The sequence below is a fragment of the Neopelma chrysocephalum genome, unplaced genomic scaffold, assembly GCF_003984885.1.
Source record: "Neopelma chrysocephalum unplaced genomic scaffold, ASM398488v2 Primary Assembly neopelma1_165, whole genome shotgun sequence".
NCBI lineage: Eukaryota > Metazoa > Chordata > Aves > Passeriformes > Pipridae > Neopelma > Neopelma chrysocephalum.
In genome coordinates this window covers 464,226-484,537 of record NW_020897827.1, presented here as the reverse complement: position 1 = coordinate 484,537, position 20,312 = coordinate 464,226, and the positions used below count along the sequence as shown (strand labels likewise).

General features: G+C 62.5%; 1 protein-coding gene across 1 annotated transcript; it reads right to left on the bottom strand.

Annotated features, from left to right (window-relative positions):
* Window positions 1-143: 143 nt before the first annotated feature.
* FMNL1 (formin like 1) lies at window positions 144-19,002 on the bottom strand. The gene is made up of 27 exons (XM_027701719.1): window positions 18,926-19,002; window positions 12,653-12,736; window positions 12,350-12,433; window positions 12,188-12,261; window positions 11,552-11,635; window positions 11,027-11,161; window positions 9,677-9,785; window positions 9,378-9,454; window positions 9,209-9,302; window positions 8,859-8,933; window positions 8,000-8,110; window positions 7,771-7,920; window positions 7,575-7,676; window positions 7,231-7,474; window positions 6,918-7,024; window positions 6,711-6,798; window positions 6,472-6,593; window positions 5,797-5,999; window positions 5,203-5,437; window positions 5,032-5,100; window positions 4,835-4,915; window positions 3,907-4,036; window positions 3,660-3,823; window positions 3,310-3,411; window positions 2,964-3,050; window positions 2,652-2,775; window positions 144-1,675 (listed from the first exon to the last, which is right to left on the bottom strand). Exons 1-27 carry the CDS (start codon window positions 18,968-18,970, stop codon window positions 1,572-1,574), a joined length of 3,084 nt encoding a protein of 1,027 aa, XP_027557520.1. The 5' UTR covers window positions 18,971-19,002; the 3' UTR covers window positions 144-1,571.
* Between the last annotated feature and the right edge of the window lie 1,310 nt (window positions 19,003-20,312).

Sequence of the window (20,312 nt, the reverse complement as noted above, 5' to 3'; positions counted from 1 at the left end):
GCCCAGTGTAGAACAGCCCGTGTTGGGCTTTGTTCTGGACCTTGGTCCTTCCTTCCCTCCTCTCCATCCTCTCCTACCTCCCTCCCTCCTTCACAGCATCCCCCCTCCCTGCAAACCAACCTTCTCCCCGACAAAGTCCTTTATTATCCTCTGAGACATTTTATTACCAGTTCTGCTTTAGAATTAAACAGGCCTTCAGTATATAAAAATAATGTATACAAATGAGCAGTTAATGGTTTACATTTCTGGCTTAAAGGCAATTTATAAGTTACACATTCATTCCCCACCCCTCCCCGGGTGACGCGGAGCCGGCGCTGAAGCAGCTTAAATACAGCGGGAAGCAGCGGCTGCTCTGGGCTGAGCTGGGCTAAAGCCGGGACTGGCGAGGAGGGACAGGAGGAGGGACAGGAGGAGGGACAGGAGGAGGGAGGTGCAGCCGCATCCTCGCAGCGGGGGCCGTTTAACGAAGTGAATGCACTGAGGGGTTTAATTGCCACAGTGCGGGGCTGGGAGTCACTCAGCAGCAGCGGGGCAGGGCAGGAGGGATCGAGGGATCGAGGGATCGAGGGATCGGGTCCGGTGCGGTACCGGGAGGCTCGTGCAGCTCTCGGGCCTCTCTGGCGGCAGCAGCGACCCCGCAGCCTTTGGGATCGTGTCGGCTGGAGGCTGCCCGGCACAGGGAGCAGCTCCTGCCCCCCGGGCTGGCGGTCACGGCGGATCCCAGAGGCTCCAGCCCCAACAGCGGAGGCGGATTTGGGGGGATGCGGGCGGGCAGAGGTATCAGCACCTCGCAGAGATTGTCCCTTGCTGCTGATTGTCGCAGCTCCGGAGCCTCCCCTGCGGCGAGGAACAGCCCGGCCTTGGGATCCTGGGAACTGCTGCTCGGCACAGCCCCGGGATCCTGGGGACACCCTGCATGTGGGTGTTGCATTCCCTGCTCCCGCAGCGCAGAGGAATTTGAAGGAAGACTTAGAAAATCCCTGTTAAAATAGCACCGCTGCCGGGCCCCGGGGGACGGGAGGGGCCCGGGGTGGGAGCTCTGCAGCACAGGAGGAGGACGCGGCTCTCAGGGGGCTCTGCGGGGCCGGGGGAGGTGCGGGAGATGTGCGGGGACCGCTGGGTCCCGGGTGACACCCCCTCCCCTCCCGCAGCGGGAATCCAAGGCACCAGCAAGCTGAGGAGTGGGACACACCAGTGCGGGGCCGGCCCCGCGGCGGGCGGGCGATGGAGCAGCGCCGGGGCGGGGACGGGGCAGCCCCTCTTTGCCTTCCAGGACAAGTTGAAGCCCTTTCTGTGCTCCCCCCTCCCTGCCCGTACCCAGGAGGGTCCCCCAGCCCTGCCAGCCTGGGGGAGAGGAGCTCAGGGGCATCGCCAAGCAAGCACGGGGGGGTCCCTGCCCAGAGCCCGGGGCGGGCAGGGGGAGCTGGCACGGGAAGCGGCTGGAGCAGCTCGGAGCGGGCACTGTCCCCCCGCCCCGCGGAGCCCCGGGCCGGTGGAGTGGCATCCTGAGGTCCCCGCTGCGTCGGGAGGATGGTCCTGCCCCGGTCCTGGAGCTGCAGGGCCGGCGCCGGTCACAGCGCGATGTCCGGCGTGGTCTGCAGGCTCTGCCCCGCCGGCCGCTTCTTGGCGCTGCCGCGGCCCTTGTCCCCCCGCCGGTACGGGTTGTTCCGCAGATCTGCACCGGGGGAAAGGGCAGAGACTGGCTTAGCTTCACTGCACACCCGGCGGGAGCTGGGAACCCACCACCCATCACGAAATCATGGAGTGGTTTGGGTTGGAAGGGATCTTAAAGCCCATCCAGTGCCACCCCCTGCCATGGGCAGGGACACTTCCACCAGCCCAGGTTGCTCCAAGCCCCGTCCAACCTGGCCTTGGACACTTCCAGGGATGGGGCAGCCACAGCTTCTCTGGGCAACCTGTGCCAGGGCCTCCCCACCCTCACAGGGGAGAATTCCTTCCCAACATTCAAGCTAAACCTCTCCTTCCTCCTTGTCACGTCTCTCTGCCCGGGATTTGCCCACCTGGGTACAAGAACGCCCAGAAGGAGCCAAGAGCCACATCCAGTGACAGGAGGAGCAGCAGCTACAAACAACCAGCCCGTGGGACCCCAAGCCTCGGCTGTCAGTGCCCGTATCGGGGGGGCTGATGCCGGGGTGCCCCCGGGATTGGGTGCAGTGTGGGGCAGAGTCAGTGTGGGGAGAAGCCCTGGAGGGAGGGACAGCCCGGCAGCCCCCGGCCCCCGCGCCGAGCCCCTGTCCCACGTTACCTACAGAGGGCTCTCCTCGTTGTAACTCACGTCGCAGAAGAGCCGGGATGAGCGTTTGCCCGTCCGGGCCGTGAAAGGGACAGTTTTCAGAGCTGAGCAGAGCGATCCAGAGACAGGGAGGAGGAGCAGGAGCAGGAAGAGCAGGAGAGAGGAGAGAAGAGGAAGAAGCAGAATAGAAGGGAGAGCTATGAGACAGGGCAGGGAGAGCTTGGCCATGTGGGATGGGAAGGTGCTGCAGGTGGGTTTGATCCCTGCAGTGGGGCTTGATGACCCTCCAGCCCCTGTGAGAGCCCCTGCAGCCCCCAAATCGAGGGTCTTCCACTGGCACCGAGCGCTGGGTCTGAGGGGGAGGACACCCGGCCCCTCACATGAAATCATCTCTCACCTGAAATGATGTCCTCGATGGCCCCGTCTTTGCCTTCGTAGATGAGAGGCTCCTTCACCATCTGCTTCTTCTTGAGCTCAGCGATCATGTCCATCTGCTGCCGCTTGGCCTTCTGGATGGGCAGCTGGGGAAGGACAGTGGGGGTGAGCAGCATGGCCACCCCCTCACCCCCTAAAAGACCTGGGGTGCCCTCACCTTCACCTCTCGCCCAGCTCTCCCTCCCCAGGGCCTGTTTAGCCCCTCCCCACCACGCAGCCCACTTGGGGCTGGAGCTGGGACCCCACCAGGACACAGACACGGGAGCACCTTCACCTCCGGCTGCTGCTCGGTGGGGCTGTTTTCTGCCTCCTTGGCTGCGGCCTCTTGTTTCTTCCACAGCTCAATGTCCTGCTCTGCTTTCTTGGGAGAGGGGCAGGAAGGATGTGCTGAGCCAAGGGGGTCCTGCTGCAGGACTGCAGCCCCCCCCAAACCCCCCAGCTCACCCCAACCCAGCTCCAGCATCTCTGACCATCCCAGAGGCTGTTCCCAAGCCCCAGGGTCTCCCAGCCCCATGAGCCCCAGCCTCGCCCATGGCTTCTGCTGGGTGCCCCAAGTGAGGTCAGATCCTCCAAATCCCCTCCCAACCCTCAGAAACAGGACACCCCCTGCCCTCTCCTACCTTGTAGGCTCTGATGAAGCGCACGAACATGGGGAAGAAGGTGGTGGGGGGACTGGTCTTGGGGTTCTCCCCAAAATATTCCACAGCCGACTCATAGGCCTCCTGCAGGCACAGACACCCCAGTGTGGGGGCGGGGGCTGGGCAGCAGCACCCAACGCCCACCTCCTCCTTCCAGCCTCTCCCACCTCACCACCCCACTCCACATCCCTCCTGGCTGTCCTGTTGGAGCCACATCCCAACCAGGAGCCTCTCCCATGGGCCAGAGGTGGGAGCACCCCAGGGTGTTCCCATGTAGGAATGGGGGGCCCAATCCTATCCCCCAGCCTCCCCCACAGCACCCCAATACCCACCTTGGCAGTTTTGCTGTCAGCCTGCAGCTTCTCCATCACCTCCGAGTTGACCTTGAGGAAGTCCTTGAGCACGGGGCTGTCGTCCTGGCGCAGGAACTCCCTGCGGGTCAGCTCCATGCCCTGCTGGAGGCTGCGCACGTCCTGCAGGACCCCGTCCAGGGACACTGCGGGGGAGACCGTGGGGTCAGGGCAGGCTGGGAGCACTAGGGGCTGCCACAACCCCCAGCCCAGGGCCCATGGGCACTACCTGTGCCCGCCTTGTCGAGGAAGTGCAGCTCGGTGTGGAAGCCCGTGAGCTCCGGGTACTTCTCCGTGATCACCCGCACCAGGTAGTGCAGCAGCGTCTGCTTGCGGTCCGTGGACTTCATCTCCAGGAGCTGGGGGAGAGCTGGTCAGCCCGAACCCTCCCCAACCAGCCCCTCACCCCGCCCAGGGCAGGCTCTGCTGGCCCTTCATTACTGTGGCTGGGTCTGCATCTCTCCATCCCTTCATCTCCATGGTTGGATCTGCATCCCTCCATCCCCACAGCCAGGTCTGTATCCCACCATGCCCACGCTCATTCTGCATCCCTCCATCCCCATGTCTGGATCTGCATCCCTCCATCCCTATGGCTGGGTCTGCATCCCTCCATCCCTCCATCCCCATGGCTGAGTCTGCACCCCTCCATCCCCACAGCCAGGTCTGCATCCCTCCATCCCCATGGCTGATTCCCATCTTCCTCCATCCCCATGGCTGGGTCTGCATCCCTCCAACCCCACAGCTCATTCTTCACTCCATGTTCACATGTGGCCTTCCTCTCTCCATCCCCACAGCTGCTTCCCATCTTCCTTCATCCACACAGATGATCCTTGAATCCCTTCACCTCTCCAGATCTGTTCTCCATCCTTCCAACCCCACAGCCAGTTCCTGAGTATCTTCATCCCTTTAACTCCCCCCACTTCCCTCTCCAACCCCATAGATGATCTCTTCACCCCTCCATTCCCACAGCTGTTCCCTGCATCCCTATAGCTGCTCCCCATGCCTCTCCAAACCCTAGAGGTGATCCTTCCATCCCTCCATCCCCACAACTGAATCCCATGTCCCTCCATCCCTCCAGCTGGTCCCTGTGTCCCCCTGTGCCCGGGGCTGGTCCCTGGCAGTGCCAGTGCCCCCGAGCAGCCCCACACCGGCCCTACCGCGTCGAGGCTCTGCAGGCGGAAGCCGTAGGCTGCTCCACGCTTGCTGCTGTTCATGTAATTCCCAAAGGCCAGGACGATCTGCAGGGACACAATGGCTCAGGGACACAGCCTGGGGTGGACAGGGCACCTTGGGGGGGGGGCACAGAACCAACAGGGACCCTGCCAGCACCCTGCCTGCACCCCAAAGCCCTCACCTCGAGGATGTGGCGCAGTTTGCTGGAGGACTTGAGGGACATGGAGGCGGCGATGATGGCGTTGAGTTGCTGTGGGAGGGAGGGAGGGAGGGAGGGAGGGGAGGACATGAGGCGGCTGCAGGAGGCCCCCAGCCCTTCCCAGCCCCCAGCCCGCCCCTGCCCAGCACCCACGGGCATGAGCAGCTGGGCCGTGTCGCTGAAGTTGCCCAGGAAGATCATGACGTTCATGCGCTCGGCCAGGCGCGGGATCTTGCTGAAGCGGATCATGAACTGGTCCTCGTCTGACAGCTCCTCCGGCGGCTGCTGCTCCCGCTCGAACTTCCCGATCAGCGTCCGCTCGTACTCGGTGGGCAGGAAGCGCAGCAGCAGCTCCAGGAAGTCGAGGCTCAGGGCTTGCTGGTCGTACCTGTGAGGGGTGGGACACCTCGGACCCCGCTGCGGCACCTCAACCCCCCTGCCACCCACGGCTGGTCCCATCTTCCCTCTGCCCCCACAGCTGGTCCCCACATCCCTTCATCTCTGCCCCCTCATCCCTCCCTCTCATATCTGGTTTCTTCATCCCTGAATCCCTCCGTATCTGGTCCCTACATCCCTTCATCTCTTGTTTCTGCATCCCTCCGTCCCCACGTCTGGTCCCTGCATCCCTCCATCCCTCCGTATCTGGTCCCTGCATCCCAGCACACCCCACACCATCCCAAGCCCTCATTCCGGCCGGGCTGTGCCCGCCCTTGTCCCCCCTTGTCCCCCCTCTGAGGGGACACTCACGTCTCGATGGCAGTGCAGATGTCCTGGATGCTGCGGCCGCCCTTGCGCAGGGTGATGGCCAAGTTCTTGGCCCGGTTGGACTCCATGAGGGTCACCTTGCTGGGGGCCTTCTGAGTGGCCTTGGCCTTGAGGGCACTGATGTCCAAGGCAGGGCCCTGAGCCTTGGTCTTGAACTGCTCCTCGAAGTCACTCATGTCCAGCTCCTGCGGGGACACAGGGCTGAGGTGGCACGGGACATCTGGGGTGGGGACGGGGCCAGAGGACCATGATAAGGGGAAGAGGAGTGAGAGGATGAAGATGAAGCAAGGGGATGAGGATGGGACAAGGGAACAAGCAGAGGGATGGGCAAGGGGACAGGGAGGGGGTAAGGAGGGCACAAGGGGACCAGAAGATGGAGATGAGGAAGAAGAAAAGGACAGGATGTGAGGATGAGGATGGAGCAAAGGGACGAGGATGAGGTGACAGGAGAAGGATGCCAGACCCTGTGTTGTCCCTCTCCGTGGTGCCAAGGAGCTGCTCCAACCTCCAGCTCCTCCAGCAGCCCTGTGACACCGCGGGTGGGTGCAGGGTGGGTACGGGGGCAACCTTGGCATGGACTGCAGCTCTGACCCATCCAGACCCCCTGTGCCCGGCCCCCCCAGTCCCTCCAGCCCCCCAATCCCCTCCTGTCCTCACCTGCAGCACCTTCTCGTCGTTGAGCTCGGTGAACACGGTGCCATCGATCTGGCTCGGCTTCAGGGCCACCCAGTTGAAGACGGGCATGCGGAACTTGGTCTGGATGGGCTTCTTCACCTTCACTGCGGGGTCACGGGCGAGGGGGACACGTCACAGGGTGGGGGAGTCAAAAAACCACCCCTGGGTGCCCCCAGACCTCGCCTGGGGGGGCGTCCCCACCATCCCTGGGCCACACTCACCTGAACCGTTGGCGGTCTGGGGGGCACCAGGCCCAGCTGGGGGCCCCCCCCCGAGGGGTGGGGGTGGTGGAGGGGGGGGGACAGGGCCCTCCAGCCCCCCTGGGAGCGGTGGGGGGGGTGGTGGCACTTGGGCACCCGGGAGTGGAGGGGCTGGGGGGGGGGATGGTGGCTGTGGGCAGAGGGGGGGCAGGGGGCGGGGGGGGGGACGTGCTCAGCCCCCGGCAGCGGTGGGGGGGGGGGAGGGGGTGGGGGTGGGGGCGGGGGGGCAGCAGGGGCTGGGGGGGGAGGTGGGGCTGGAGCCAGAGCCGGAGCATCTGCAAGGGAAAGAAGAGGTGGGTGAGGCGGTGACACGGCAGGGCACGGTGCCACCACCATGTCCCCTCTGCCACCAAGGCACTCTGCGTCCCTGGGCACGTCCCCATGCCCCTGCCCCAGCTCCTCTGCCCAGAGACACGCTGCCACCCCTCCCCTGTGCCCGCTGTCCCCAGCAGGAAGGGTTCACCCCCTCGCCCCGTGGTACCTGTGCAGGTGGCGGTGGTGACGGTGGTGACAGTGGCGGTGGCCTCTCCAGCAACCACGGGGGCTGCCGGCGTTTCTATGACAACGGGGACGATCTCGATGGCGACATCCCCGTCGGGCCCACGCAGGATCTGCACCAACCCCTTCTCCTCCAGCTCCGCCAGCCGCCGCTCCAGCGCCAGCCGGTAGCACTCCTGTGGCTGCGGGGACGGCGGGCTGGGCGGCCGCGGGGGGCTCAGCTGCTCCTGGAGAGGTGACAACCCCACCACTGGTGTCACCGGTGTCCCACTCAAACCTCAGACCCCCAGCCCTCCCTCCAGTGCCACGGCGCCCGTGGGTGCTCACCCGCAGCGCCTCCAGCTCCCGCCGTGCCTGGCTCAGCTGCTTCTCCAGCTCCGCTATCTTGGCCATGGAGTCGTTCTCCGCATCCTGCAGCTTCTCCGTCAGCTGTGGGGGACGAGGCGCCGCCGGCTCAGCCCCGTCCCCGTCCCTCCCTCGGGGCTCTGCGTCAGCGGCTCCTGCCCACGCGCCCACGGCCCACCTGGCTGACGAGCTCCTGCAGCTCCTCCATGTGCTCCAGCACCGCCGTCTTGGTCTCCGAGTCCTCCAGCATGGCCCCCACGTCGAAGACGTTGTCCAGGTAGGCTTGGATCTGCACCTGCAGCTTGTCGCTCTCGGTGAGGCGCAGGCTCTGCCGCGGGACAGCAGGGGCACGGTCAGGGACGGTGGTGTGTCCCCCCCCAGCACCCCCAGCCCTCGGGATCACCCACCTCCAGGTACTGGTCCAGCCCCAGGTGGGTGAACTCGTACTGCAGGAACACGCGGAAGTTCATGTTCTCCACCGAGTGCACCACGATGTTGATGAACTGCATGCAGGCCACCTGTGGGACACGGCACGGGGGTGGCACAGCAGCCCTGGGGACACAGTGCCCCGGGCAGCGCGTGGGGGGTCGGTGGCCCTCGGGGACAAGGTGCTCCCGGAGAGGGCGTGGTGGCTTCACATCCCCGGGGACGTGGGGAAGGACCAGTGGCTCAGCAGCCCTCGGGGCCACGATGGCTTAGGGGCAGCGTGGTGGCATTGGGGACATGAAGGCCTGGGGACAGCATGGTGGCCTTGGGGCTGTTATGGCGTGGGGACAGCGTGGTGTCCTCAGGAACATAAAGGTTTGGGGACAGTGTGGTGGCTTAGAACTCTTGGGGACATGAAGGCCTGGGGATAGCACGGTGGCTCAGCAGCCCTTGGGATACGATGGCCTGGGGACAGCGTGGTGGTTTAGAAGCCCTTGTGGACCTAATGGCCTGGGGACAGTGCAGTGGCCTTGGGGACATGATGACCTGGGGCTCAGCAGCCCTCGGGATATGATGGCCTGGGGACGGTTGGGTGGCTCAGCAGCCCTTGGGGACATGATGCTATGGGGCCAGTGTGGCGCCTTAGGAGCTCCTTGGGACATGAAGGCCTGGGGACAGCGCAGAGGCTCAGCAGCTCTTGGGGACACAGTGGCCTGGGGACAGCACAACAGCCTGGCAGCCTTCGGGACAGGGCACCCCCAGGACACTGTGGTGGCTCAGCAGCCCTTGGGGACATGATGGCCTGGGGACAGCAGAGCACCGGCCCCACGAGCCGCTCACCATGAAGTCGATGTTGGTGTCCTCGTTTCGGAAATACTCCATCAGCTTCTCAAAGCGGTTCTTCTCCCCGCACACCTGGGGGGGAGCAGGGGGCTGAGGGCCGGGGGGACACGGCTGGGGGTGCCCAGAGGGGTGGCAGGGCACGAGGCACCTGCTGGTGGCACCATCCCAACCCTGATGGGACCTGGCCCTGGGGACACGCGCTGGCGTGGGGACATCGAGCCCAGCAGCTGGAGCATCCCCGGGAGAGCCAGGGATGGGTATGGTCAGGATGGGACAGGGCTCTGCACACACAGGGACACTGAGGCAGGAACCCAGCCAGAGCAGGGCTGTCCCTGCTGGGGACTCACCTCCTTGAAGTTGTCGAAGGCAGCCAGGATGATGTCGTGGCCACCTCGGACCAGGCAAACAGCGGCCAGGAGCTCCAGCACCAGGGCCTTGGTCCTGTGGAGACACGGGGCATGAGGGGGTCAGGGCTGTGGGGTGGGCAAGGGGATAGGGACAGGGGGCAGGTCCTACCTGGCATTCTTGTTGTTGAGGCTCAGCGTGATCTCGTTGACACAGGCTGGGTGGTTCATCACCAGGCTGAAGCCAGACTTGAGGGGCAAAAAGGAGCATTAATGGGGTCGTGTGTCCTCCTGTCCCCACCCCGAGGACGCTCTGGGACCTTGGGCCACCCCCATGCCAGGTGCCCACCAGAGAGGAGGCTGAGTGAGGACATCTCGGAGCAGGGGGATGGAGAACAGGTCCCACCCCGACGCCGGCACCGCGGGGGCCGGGGATTTTTCGGGATGCCCGCGGATCCCGCCCACTCCCACCTGGTAGTTCATGATGGCGCGGAGGCACATGATGCAGACGTGGACATCGTCCTTCTGGCTGACGAGGCGGGAGTTGCGCAGCGTCTTCCTGCTGTGCGAGGGGTTCAGCCTGGGCGGGGAGAGCGCGGCTGAGCGCGGGCCGGGGGCGGCCGGGGGGCGCAGCGCAAAGCGGGGAGGGGGCAGCGCTCGGGGGGTGGCAGCGGGGGGGCGGGGGGACACCAGGGAGAGAAACACCCGCGGGAGAAAGCCCCGTGTCCCGTGCCCGACTAGAAGCCCTCGGGGCGACGGGGTGACGGGGCGGTGGGATGGGTTTTGGGGCCCCCTCGTGCGCACGGGTGGTCTCGGAGGCTCACCGGGGCGGGCAGGAGCTGCCGGGTGACCTGGGGGCACTGTCCCCATCGCTGCCCGGGGCACCGCAGGGGGCGCTGGGGCGGACGTGGCGGAGGAGGGTGTGGATGTGCTGGTTCGAGAGGCAGCAGCTGGAGGCGCGTTAGAGCCTGCAGGACAGGAGGGAGAAACGGGGCTCCCGCGCCGCCCCGGGGACACCCGCGCTCGGGGACACGGGGGTGGGGGACAAAGGATGGGACCCCCCTGCGGGTGCCACGTCCCCTCCTGACCTGTCCCTGGGGCTGGCAGGGACGCCCCGGCTCCTCCAGAGCTGCTCCAGGCTGCGAGGGACCCCCGCGCTCCCCGGGGTGCCGCGTTACAGCTCCCGGGGTGACCAAGGTGCGGTGTCCCCGGGACCCCCCCCGCCCACCGGGGATGCCCCGTAGGCCCTGTCCCCGATACCGGTGACCAGCAGCGGGGTCCCGTGGGGTGTCCCCGTCCCTCCGGTGCCCCGTCACCGTCACCTACCGTCAGCGCGTCCCCGGCAGCGTGCAAGAGAAGAGCGGGGTTAGACGGGGCGGCGGGCGAGCGGCGCCAAGCGAGAGCCACCAGCCACCGGCACCGGCTTGGGGGGACACAGGCCCGTTCCTCCGACCCGGCTTTAAATCAGGGGGGTGCAATTTGCTCCCCTCAAAACCTCCAGCACTTCCAATTTTTGCTTATTCCTGGGTTTTACCCAGAGCATCCCACGAGGGTCGCAGTGGGGGGCACAGATCCAGCCCAGCTCCAGGCAGGGCTCAGCCCTTGAGAGCTTCGTCCCCCCAAACCAGCACGGGGGACCCACTTTTAGGACCGGGCCTGTTATGGAGACCCATTTTTGGGGCCGGGCCTGCGTCTCCCTGCCGGGCCCCTCTCCAAGCACGGCGCGGCCGGGGCGGGGTGTGGGGGATGCAGCGAGGCAGGGAGCGGGGGGGGACACGGCACAGGGACAGGGGGACAGTTGGGGACGGGACCACACGTTACCTTACAGTGAGGGGCCGCGGTTTGGAGGAGCCCTGGGTGGGGGACGAGGAGGTGCTTTTGTTCAGGTCCTCCAGCGACTGCTCCTTGCCCTTGTCGGAGCCGGGGCTGCTGTTCTCTGCGCTCTCCATGTCATACCTGGCGGCCCGTGGGGACACGGGGACGGGTGAGATGTGGCACCCCAGCGTGGGCAGACACCCCTTTGGGGTCCCGAGGGATGTTGGGGGTGCCCTGCTCAACCCCAACCATGGAGCATCCGGAGATCCATTGCTCCCATGACAGGGGAGGGCACCCCAAGGGAGCCCCAGGGGAGGCTGATCCCAGCCTTGGGGACACCCCCAGGGACCCCTAGCCCCGCTGAGCCCCAGGGGAGGCTGATCCCAGACTTGGGGACACCCCCAGCCCCACTAAGCCCCAGGGGAGGCTGATCCCAGCCTTGGGGACACCCCCAGGGACACCCCCAGCCCCACTGAGCCCCAGGGGAGGCTGATCCCAGCCTCGGGTTCAGGACACCTGGGGGGCACGTACGCGACGGAGCACTGGGCGAAGGCGAGGTACTGCAGCAGCACGTCCAGCCCCTTGTTCTCCTCGTTGAGGAACTCCTGGACCCAGCTGGAGGGTGCAGAGGGTTAGTGTGCTCCACCAGCCCCCCTCATCCTCCCTTCCCCTGCCCCCAGACCCTCAGCAGAGCCAGCCCCTGGTCAGAGGTCCCCAGTGAGGGTGGGACACGCTGGGGACATGAGGTGGCACCATGAGCTGGCAGCTCTCTGAGGCAGGTGAGTGCCATGGGGAACCCCACTCCTGATGTGTGGGGGGCACAGCCCGAGGGCTCTGCTGCCACCACTGCCACCACTGCCACCACTGCCACTGCTGCCACGACAGGACAGCCTGGCCCTGGGGACCATGGGCACCCACCACCCCACAAGGGGTCAGGGCACCCTGTGTGGGACCAGGGTCCCTCCTGGCACCCAGAGGGTACCACAGCCAACATGGGGTTCAGGTCCTACAGCACCTCCAGCCTCCCATCAGAGCCCCTCCAGGGGGACAGGATGAGGCCAGGAGCCTCCACGTCTCGCTGTCCCCACCCATCCAGAGCCAGCAGCGTGTCCATCCCCATCCCGGGGACAGTGGCAGCGCTGGGTGACAATGACACCCCATCCTTACCCGATGTAGTTGGTCCTCAAGGAAATCTCCAGCTCCCTGAGCACCTGCGTGGACTCCTGCACTCGCCTCTTGAACTGTGGGATGGGGACAACCATTGGCACTGTCCCTGTGCCCAGTGTGGGATGGGGACCGGGGGGTCAGGGTGCAAGGGGGACCCCTCACCTTCCTGCTGACACCACCCGTGTCCAAGTAGCTCTTCAGCTTCTGGATGTAGGCGGACGGGGGGTTTTTCACCTGGAAACGCTCCTACAAACCCCAGGGAGAGGCTGAAACTGGGCCACCTGCCAGGGCACAGGGACCTGCCACCGTCCCTGCAGCAGCCACTGTGTCCCTGTCCCCACCCCTGTGCTCCATCAGTGCTTAATGAGGTTAACGAGGCGCCGTGTCACTAACGAGGTGGGTGGCAGTGCTGGGCACAGCTGGGTGCCACAAGTGGCACGTGGGGACAGGGAGCCCAGACCTCACCTGGTCACAGATCAGCTCCCACTTCTTCTCGTTGTCGTACTGGTTGAGCAGTTTCATCTTGTCCGGGGGCAGGTTCATGGAATTCTGTGGGGTGAAGGGCGGCAGCATTGGGGGGTCACCCCAAAAACACCCCCCGGGGCTGCAGCACCGACTGCTCACCCAGCACTGGCTGTCCTTGCTCAGCAGTGGGAGGATGGGGACACTGGGGGGACAATGGGGACACTGGTAGGACTTAAGGATTCCAGTGGGACGATGGGGACAGCAACGGGACAATGGGAACACTGGTGGGAGGATGAGGACACTGGTGGGACAATGGAGACACCTGTGGGATATGGGGGCACTGGTGGAAGGAGGGGGACACTCATGGGAGGATGAGGACACTGGTGGGACACGAGGATTCCAGTGGGAAGATCGGGACACTGGTGAGACGATGGGGACACTGGTGGGATGATGGGGACATTGGGGGGACAATGGGGACACTGATGGGACAGTGAGAACACCATTCCCAGGATGGAGACACTGATAGAATCATGGGGACTTTGGTGGAAGGATGGGAACACCACCATTCCCACAACATGAGCATCCCATGGATATGTCCCCACCCGGGGGTCCCCAAGGGGAGGGCAGGTGGGGGACAGGAGGAAGAATTGGCCCCATCCATCCATGTCATGAGTGCGCCAAGTGCCCGGGCTGAGGGGTGGGGACACGGGCTGGTGACACAGCTGAGGGCCCAGAGGCCGGGCCCTGCTCGAGGGTGACGGTCACCGCCCCATCCCCCTGGCCAGGGGTGCGTGACGGGCCCGTCTGGGGAAATCAGTGTTTCTTGAGAGCCCTGATGTCAGGGCAGGGGCTGGTGTCCCTCCGTGCCACCGTTGCACAACCACAGCCCCCTCAGCCGCCCCGGCAGGACGTGACGTGGTTTCCTCTCCAGGCACCAGGCCCTGCCGAAACTGCTCCGGGAGGCCCCCGGGGCAGCTCCCGCCTCCGGAGTGCTCTGGTGACACAGCAGGACACCACGGGGTGTCCCACCATGGCCCGGGCCAGGCTGGAGCTCAGCTCGGGTCAGGGGTGGTTTATTTTGCCAAAGCACCCAGTTTTTGGTGATCAGCTCTCCTGGGAGGCACCACCCGGGCCCAGGTCACCTTTAACCCCAGCCCTGGGGACGAGGACGGGGATGTGGGGTGCATGAGCCCTGGAACAACCACATCCCTGGGGAAAGGCATCTCCCAGGGGTGGGTTGCCCACAGAGGAGCAGGGCCAAGGCGAGAGGTGCCACGGTGGCGGCAGGAAGGGGAACCTCAGCACCGCCCCCACCGAGGACCTGTCGAGCTGCTTTAGCACAGAGCCCAAACCGGGAGATGTGGGCGGGAGGAGCTGGATTTGGCCAGGGGATGGCTCACACGGGGGGTACAATTAGGGTGCAGGGTCAGAAATAGCCTCACTGTGAAGCCACTGGAGCCAGGTGGGTCCTGGGATGGGCAAGGTGACAGCAGCACCAGGATGTCCCCGTTGCAGGGCAGCCCTGTCCTCGTGGTCCCCGAGCTGCCACCCTTGGGATGGGTGAGGCCCTCCAGGAGGGACAGGGCTGTGCCAAGAGGGACCACGCACCCAAACACCCCACCTGGAGCTGCATCAGCACCTGTGGCACCCTCTGTGGGACACTCCCCTCGGCAGAGAGGCGTGGTGGCATCTGCCACATGGACCAGCTCTCCCAGTCACCACGTGTGGGACCTGGACAAACCAGGACTCTGTGTGTCCAGGGGGACAGGACCCACCACAGGGGTGCAGGGGGGGGCAGGGGGATGCTGGGATGTCCCTGCAGGGGTGGCTCTGCCCACCAGGCCCCGCAGCCCCTTCCCCGAGGGCAGGGCTGGGAGGGGTGGCAGGATGTGGCACAGTTCGGGTACAGACTGGGTGGTGGCTGCGTCCCGGGTGGGCATGTGGTGCTGGGGGGGAGGAAGTGGCTCCTGTGGAGCGTCAGCAGCAGCACAAAGAAACAAAGAAACCGGTTCTCATTTCCTGCCGGGGAGGGGGGACCAGTGGTGTGGGAGGTGTGGGGCTGGGTGCTGGGGTGATGTGGGGCAGAGCAGCAGCTGAGCACCCCAGAGGTGTCGGAGGAAGGACTCAGTCCTCCTCCTCCTCCTCCTCCTCCTCCTCCTCCTCCTCCTCTTCAGGGGACAAGGATGGAGAGGCCACAGGGACTTGTCCCTGGCAGCCATGTCCCACCTCCCCTCACCCAGCACCCTCCAGCTGGCACCCAACAGCCTCCTGCCACCCCTGTGTGGGGCTTCCCAGCCTCCCCCAGCCTCATAACCCACCACGTCACCCAGTGGGTGCCCCAAATGTCCCCTGCTGTGACACAGGTGCCAGGGAGCCCACAGTGCCATCCCAGCCGTGCCCGGGGCCGGGTTGTTGCCAGCTGGGAGCTGACACCGGCCATGGGGCTGAGCCGGGCTTTGCCTGACAATGAAACCAAGACTGGGGGGAGGTGAAGCAGCACCGACATCATTTTCTGGTACAAAACGACCTTTTCCTTTCCTGGCCGGTGGGGGACGGAGCTATTTTGGGTGTCAGACACTTCTTTTTGTTCCACACGTGAGCGGAGCCGGGCTGAGCCGAGCTCTGCTCCAAACCCTGGCACGGAATGTTCCGGCATCTTCCACGGGAGGGTTTGTGCTGCAAAGCCCCGACGAGCTGCCTGAGAACCAGGTTGAACCCTGGGAGCACCATTTCTGGGGCACAAGGGGATGTGCATCCATGGAAAGGGGATGGAAAGCCTTGACAGCACATGGCACGGGAGGTTATCCCAGTCCAGGCACCAACCCTGCCCACCACAGGGAAGGGGATGGGGCAGGGACTCACCCCAGGTGGTGGTTTAGGGGCTCTGGCTGCAGGAAGGACAAACATCTCCAGGTGTTTGGGAGGCCAAAGGAATCAGTCCTCCTCCTCCTCCTCCTCTTTGGGGGACAGGGATGGAGAGGCCACAGAGACTTGCCCCCAGCAGCCACATCGCACCTCCCCTCATCCAGTGCCCTCCAGCTGGCACCCAGCACCCTCATCCCACCCCTGTGTGGGGCCTCTGGGATGCTCCATCCCTCAGATGCTCCATCCCTCAGATGCTCCATCCCTCAGATGCTCCAGCCTTGGGATGCTCCATCCCTTGTGGCTGTGGAGCACGATGCTCCCACCCAAGAGGGTTTGGGACGTGCCCAACCCTGCAGTGCCAGCTGTCCTGTCCCATGGTGTTCCCTCCAGTGACCCCGACTGCCTCTTGCTGAGGTTCAGCACTGGGATCAGGCTGGATCCTGGTTCAGGGGATCCTGGGATCACCAGGATCAGCCCACACAGGGCTCCCCTGACCCCCAGCATGCAGCAAGCCAGGCTGGGTGACACTCCCGGGGTGAGCTCATCCCATCAGGGCCTCCCTGGATCTATCCAGGTCCCAACCCCTCCCCGTGGCAGGCGGGGACAGGCCGGAGGAGGAGCGGGCGGGTCCCCAGGACGGCCGGTCCCGCCGGGGGTGGGGTGGCTGAGGGGGCGGCCGCTGCCGCCTGTGGCTCCGGCTCTATTTTGGGAAGCTGCTGTAGCACAGGCTGGGGAGAGGAGCCTGATCCTGCCCCCGTGTCCTCATCCCTGCTGGATCCCTGCCTGCCCACCCTGGGATGCCCTCCTGGGTCACACGGGGGAGCCCTGCATGAGGACAAACACCCTCCCCAGTCCCTGATCCAGCAGCTCTCATCTCACAGACTCCTTCCCTCCCCACGCAGGGCACATGTTCCCTTTGGGGACACCCCAGCACAGCCCCACATCACCCAGCCAGCCCTGGACACCGGGCTGGGACCGGGCTGGGGGTGGATCCAGCAGGAAGCCGAGCACCAGCTTTGTTTCCTGGTTGGGTCGAGGCCAACACTCGGCCAGGGCTCACTGGTGACCCGTCCCCGAGGCCAACAGCACATCTGCAAACATCTGCAAACATCTGCAGCGGTGACGTGTGCCATGTGCTCCCCCAGGACCTGGGAGAAGAGGCAGCAAAGCCCAGACCAGGGAAAGCTCCCAGATGGAGCAGACCCTGTCCCCATCAGCCCCCATTCCCAAGGCTCCAGCCTAACACCCCCAGATGATTTGGGCTTTCCCTCCACCACACCCCAACTCACAATTTCACTTCTATATTCCCAGTATTGCCTCCTGATGTGCAAAGGGAGAAGAATCCTCATTGCTCCAAGCAGGAGCATCTGAGCATCCCCATCCCAGCAGCAAAGATGCTCTTCCTCCGCTCCATCCCAAAAAGCCACCTCGGCACATCTCAAACCACTTGGCTCAGGACAATCCTCCCGTCACTCTGCCAAAGTGGCATCTGCCACGGTGCCCCAGCTGGGAAGGAGCCAACTTTTGGGGAATAAAGTTTGGGGAAAACTAAATTCCTCATTTCTTGGCATGAGGTGGATTTATCCATCCCCTTCCCGATGGCAGTTTGGAACCCCTGGGCTCCCCCATCAGCTTTTCTGCCAAGGCTTTGCCCCAACAGCTCTCCTAGTTCGGGATGTCCAGCCCAAAAGTGGTTTGCACTGAGCTCTCAAAGCATCACTGTAACCACGGCAACGTGTCAAATCTGGATCATGTCCCACCGGGAGATTCCCAACTCGTCACCTTCTGCTCCATCACTGATCTCACCAGCTCAGGAGGTGGAAAAGTTGAATCCAGAGTCAAGGAACCTGTTTGTGGTGGGTGAGGGCAGAAGGACCCCCTGTCCCATCCCCCCAGGCTGTGAGAAGGGGGAAGGGACCCTGCAAAAGGAGGAAGCGGGATTGGGACAACCGGTTTCACAAGACACCCGGTTCCCATCTGCAGCCCCCTGGGTGCCCCCTGCTCCTGGGAAAGGGCTTTCCCTTGGGATTAAGGCAGACAGGGTGGCACTGAGGGCCTGGAGCAGCGTTTTTCCCTTTTCTGACCATTTTTTTTTAGGGTTTCCAACCTGCTGGACCCAGCCCGGCAGAAAGCGGCGCTTCCTGGGGCCTCGCGGCTGCAGCGGAAACACCTCGAGGTTCCCCGGCTGCCTGTCCCCTCCTGCCACCACTGCTGTGACACCCGGAGCCATCACAGGCGCCACCACCCTGCTCAGCCACCCGCCAACATGGGCGTCCCACGGCAAACCCCCTCCTCGGGGTTTTGGGGGTCCCACGGGGGTCCCGCCTGGCAGAGCCCTTTGCCATCACCTCCCCAGAGCCCATGCTGGGGGCAGAGAAGCTCCAGAGGCTCTGGCTGAGGTGCTCATCCCCAAATAATCCCCCAAACGCCATGAGTTCAAAAGCTTCCAAATAATTTGTGCTCAGGGGCTGCGATGGGGGATCCCGCCGAGCCGATCCCGCTGCATCCATGGGAGCTCATTGCCCGCGGCCGCTCCCGGCACGGAATCGGCGAACAGGCTCCGTCTCCCGGGATCCCGGGGGGGGTCAGGGGATCAAAGCAGCGGAGCATTTCTGGGGAGGGCAGGGACGCGGGTGGAGCGTGGCCGGCTCCCCGCGGCCATCCCGGCGCGAAGGTCACGGCCGGCCGGCCCCGCTCAAGGACGGAGGGAGCGGGCGGGAGCCGATCTCCCGCAGCGCCCAGTGTTCCAGGAGCTGCCATCCATCCATCCATCCATCCATTCATCCCATGGGAACGCGGCTCCCACCCCCCGCGGGAGGCCCGGAGCGATGGCGGGGGGCTTCCCCGGCTGCGGGGAGGGGGAGGAGGAGGAGGAGGAGGAGGAGGAAGAGGTGAGTGAAGCACCGCCATCCGCAGCACCGGCTGCCTGCGGCGCTCCGGCCCTGCCGCCGATCCCGCCATGGCGGAGCCTCCGCGGGGTCCGGGGACTCGGGGTCACCCCAAGAGTTTGGGGGGCTGGGACCCCCCTCCGAACGTGAGAGCAACGGGGGGGAGACGGGAGCATCCGGGGGTTCATCCCGGGGCAGGGCTGAGTGTCCCCGGGGGGAACGGGGTGGCAGAGGGGGAAGTCATCGTTATTAAAAAGAATGCTAATTAAATAATAAATTAAATAATTAATGGAATAATGGGATAATAGTAAAAATATGGTAATTAGAATGATGACGAGGGTGATAGCGATGCTAACGATGCCGGTGCCGGCAGGGATGCTCAGAGACCCCCCTCGGCAGCTCCGGACCCCCTCCAGCCGGTCGCCCGTGGCAAGTCCGGGACCCCCACCGCGGATCCCCCCCCAGCACCCCCGACCCCCTCCCGGGAGGGTCCCCCCGCCGAACCCCCGTCCCCGCTCACCAGGACGCGGCCGAACCTCTCCTCCAGCTCGGCGGCCCCGGGCATGGGCTGGCGGGGGGTCGGGGGGGCGGTGGCGGCGGGGGGGGGGGCCCGGGCTGCGGGCGGTGATCGCGGGGCTCCCGCCCCGCCGCGCCCCCCTCCAGCCCCCCGGCCGCGTTGCCCATGGCGGGCGGTGCGGGGCGGCTGCGGTTCCGCGCGGAGCTTCGTCCTCGCCCGTCCCCGCCGCCGCTCGCCGGCGTTTGCAACTTCTCCGGGGCGTTATCGCGCTATAAACGCCTCAGCCCGCCCCCCCCGCCCCCCCGCCCCGGCCGCAGCCAGAGGCGGCCCCGGCACCTGCCCCGGCTGCGGGGAGGGAGCTCAGCGGCGCTGCTGCGGCCGGGCTTAGTCTGGCTGTATTTTATATTTTATTTTATATTTTATTTCATATTTTATTTCATTTATTTTATTATATTTTATTATGTTATTTATTTTTACTAATATTCAATTTTTTAATATTTTTTTTTATTGTCAATATTTATTTTAATGTCTTTTATTTATTTTTTTAAAAAATTAACTTTTACTCATTTTATTTTTTTATTATATTTTATTATTTTATTTATTTTAATTTTATTATTTTATCTTTTGTTATTTTTATTTTCTTTTACTTTATTCTTTATTTTTTTTGTATTATTTATTTCACTTATTTATTTAATTATTTATTATTTATTTAATTTAACTATTTATTATTTATTTTATTTAGTTTTTATTCATTTTTATTAATTTTTATTACTTTATTTTTTATTATCTTTAATTTTTATTTTAATGTCTTTTATTTATTTTTAAAATAAATTTTACTTATTTTGTTACATTTTATTATTTTATTTATTTTAATTTTATTTTTATTTAATTTTTTATTATTATTTATTATTTTATCTTTTATTATTTTTAATTTTTTTATTTACTTTATTATTTACTAGATTTTTATAAATTTTCATTTTTTATTTTTTATTATTTTAAAAATTTTTTAAATGTCTTTTATTTATTCTTATTTAAAAAAATAAATTATACTTATTTTATTTTACCTTATTTTAGTTTAGTTTATCCTTACTTACCTTTATTTTACTTTATCTTCACTTATTTTTCTCTTTAAAATTGCTTTTGCTTTTATTTCACTTTTATTTTTTTAATTTACTTTCATTCTATTTATATAATTAATTTTTGCTTTAATTTTTATTTTATTTCTTAACTTACACATTTATTATTTTATTACATTTCAATAAATTATTTCACATGAATCTCATTTCATTCTATTTTTTATTTTAAAATGTCTATTTTTATTTTTTATCATTTCAATTATTTTATTTTTTATTTTATGTCCTTTTTATCTTATAACAATTTGTTACAACTC

Excerpts from the sequence above, each read along its gene's own strand:
- FMNL1 (XM_027701719.1), bottom strand. The coding sequence starts at position 18,970 with ATGCCCGGGGCCGCCGAGCTGGAGGAGAGGTTCGGCCGCGTCCTG. Across the intron at positions 9,303-9,377 it reads CTCAACAACAAGAATGCCAG|GACCAAGGCCCTGGTGCTGG; the intron begins GTAGGACCTGCC and ends GTGTCTCCACAG. Across the intron at positions 6,000-6,471 it reads ACGACGAGAAGGTGCTGCAG|GAGCTGGACATGAGTGACTT; the intron begins GTGAGGACAGGA and ends GTGTCCCCGCAG.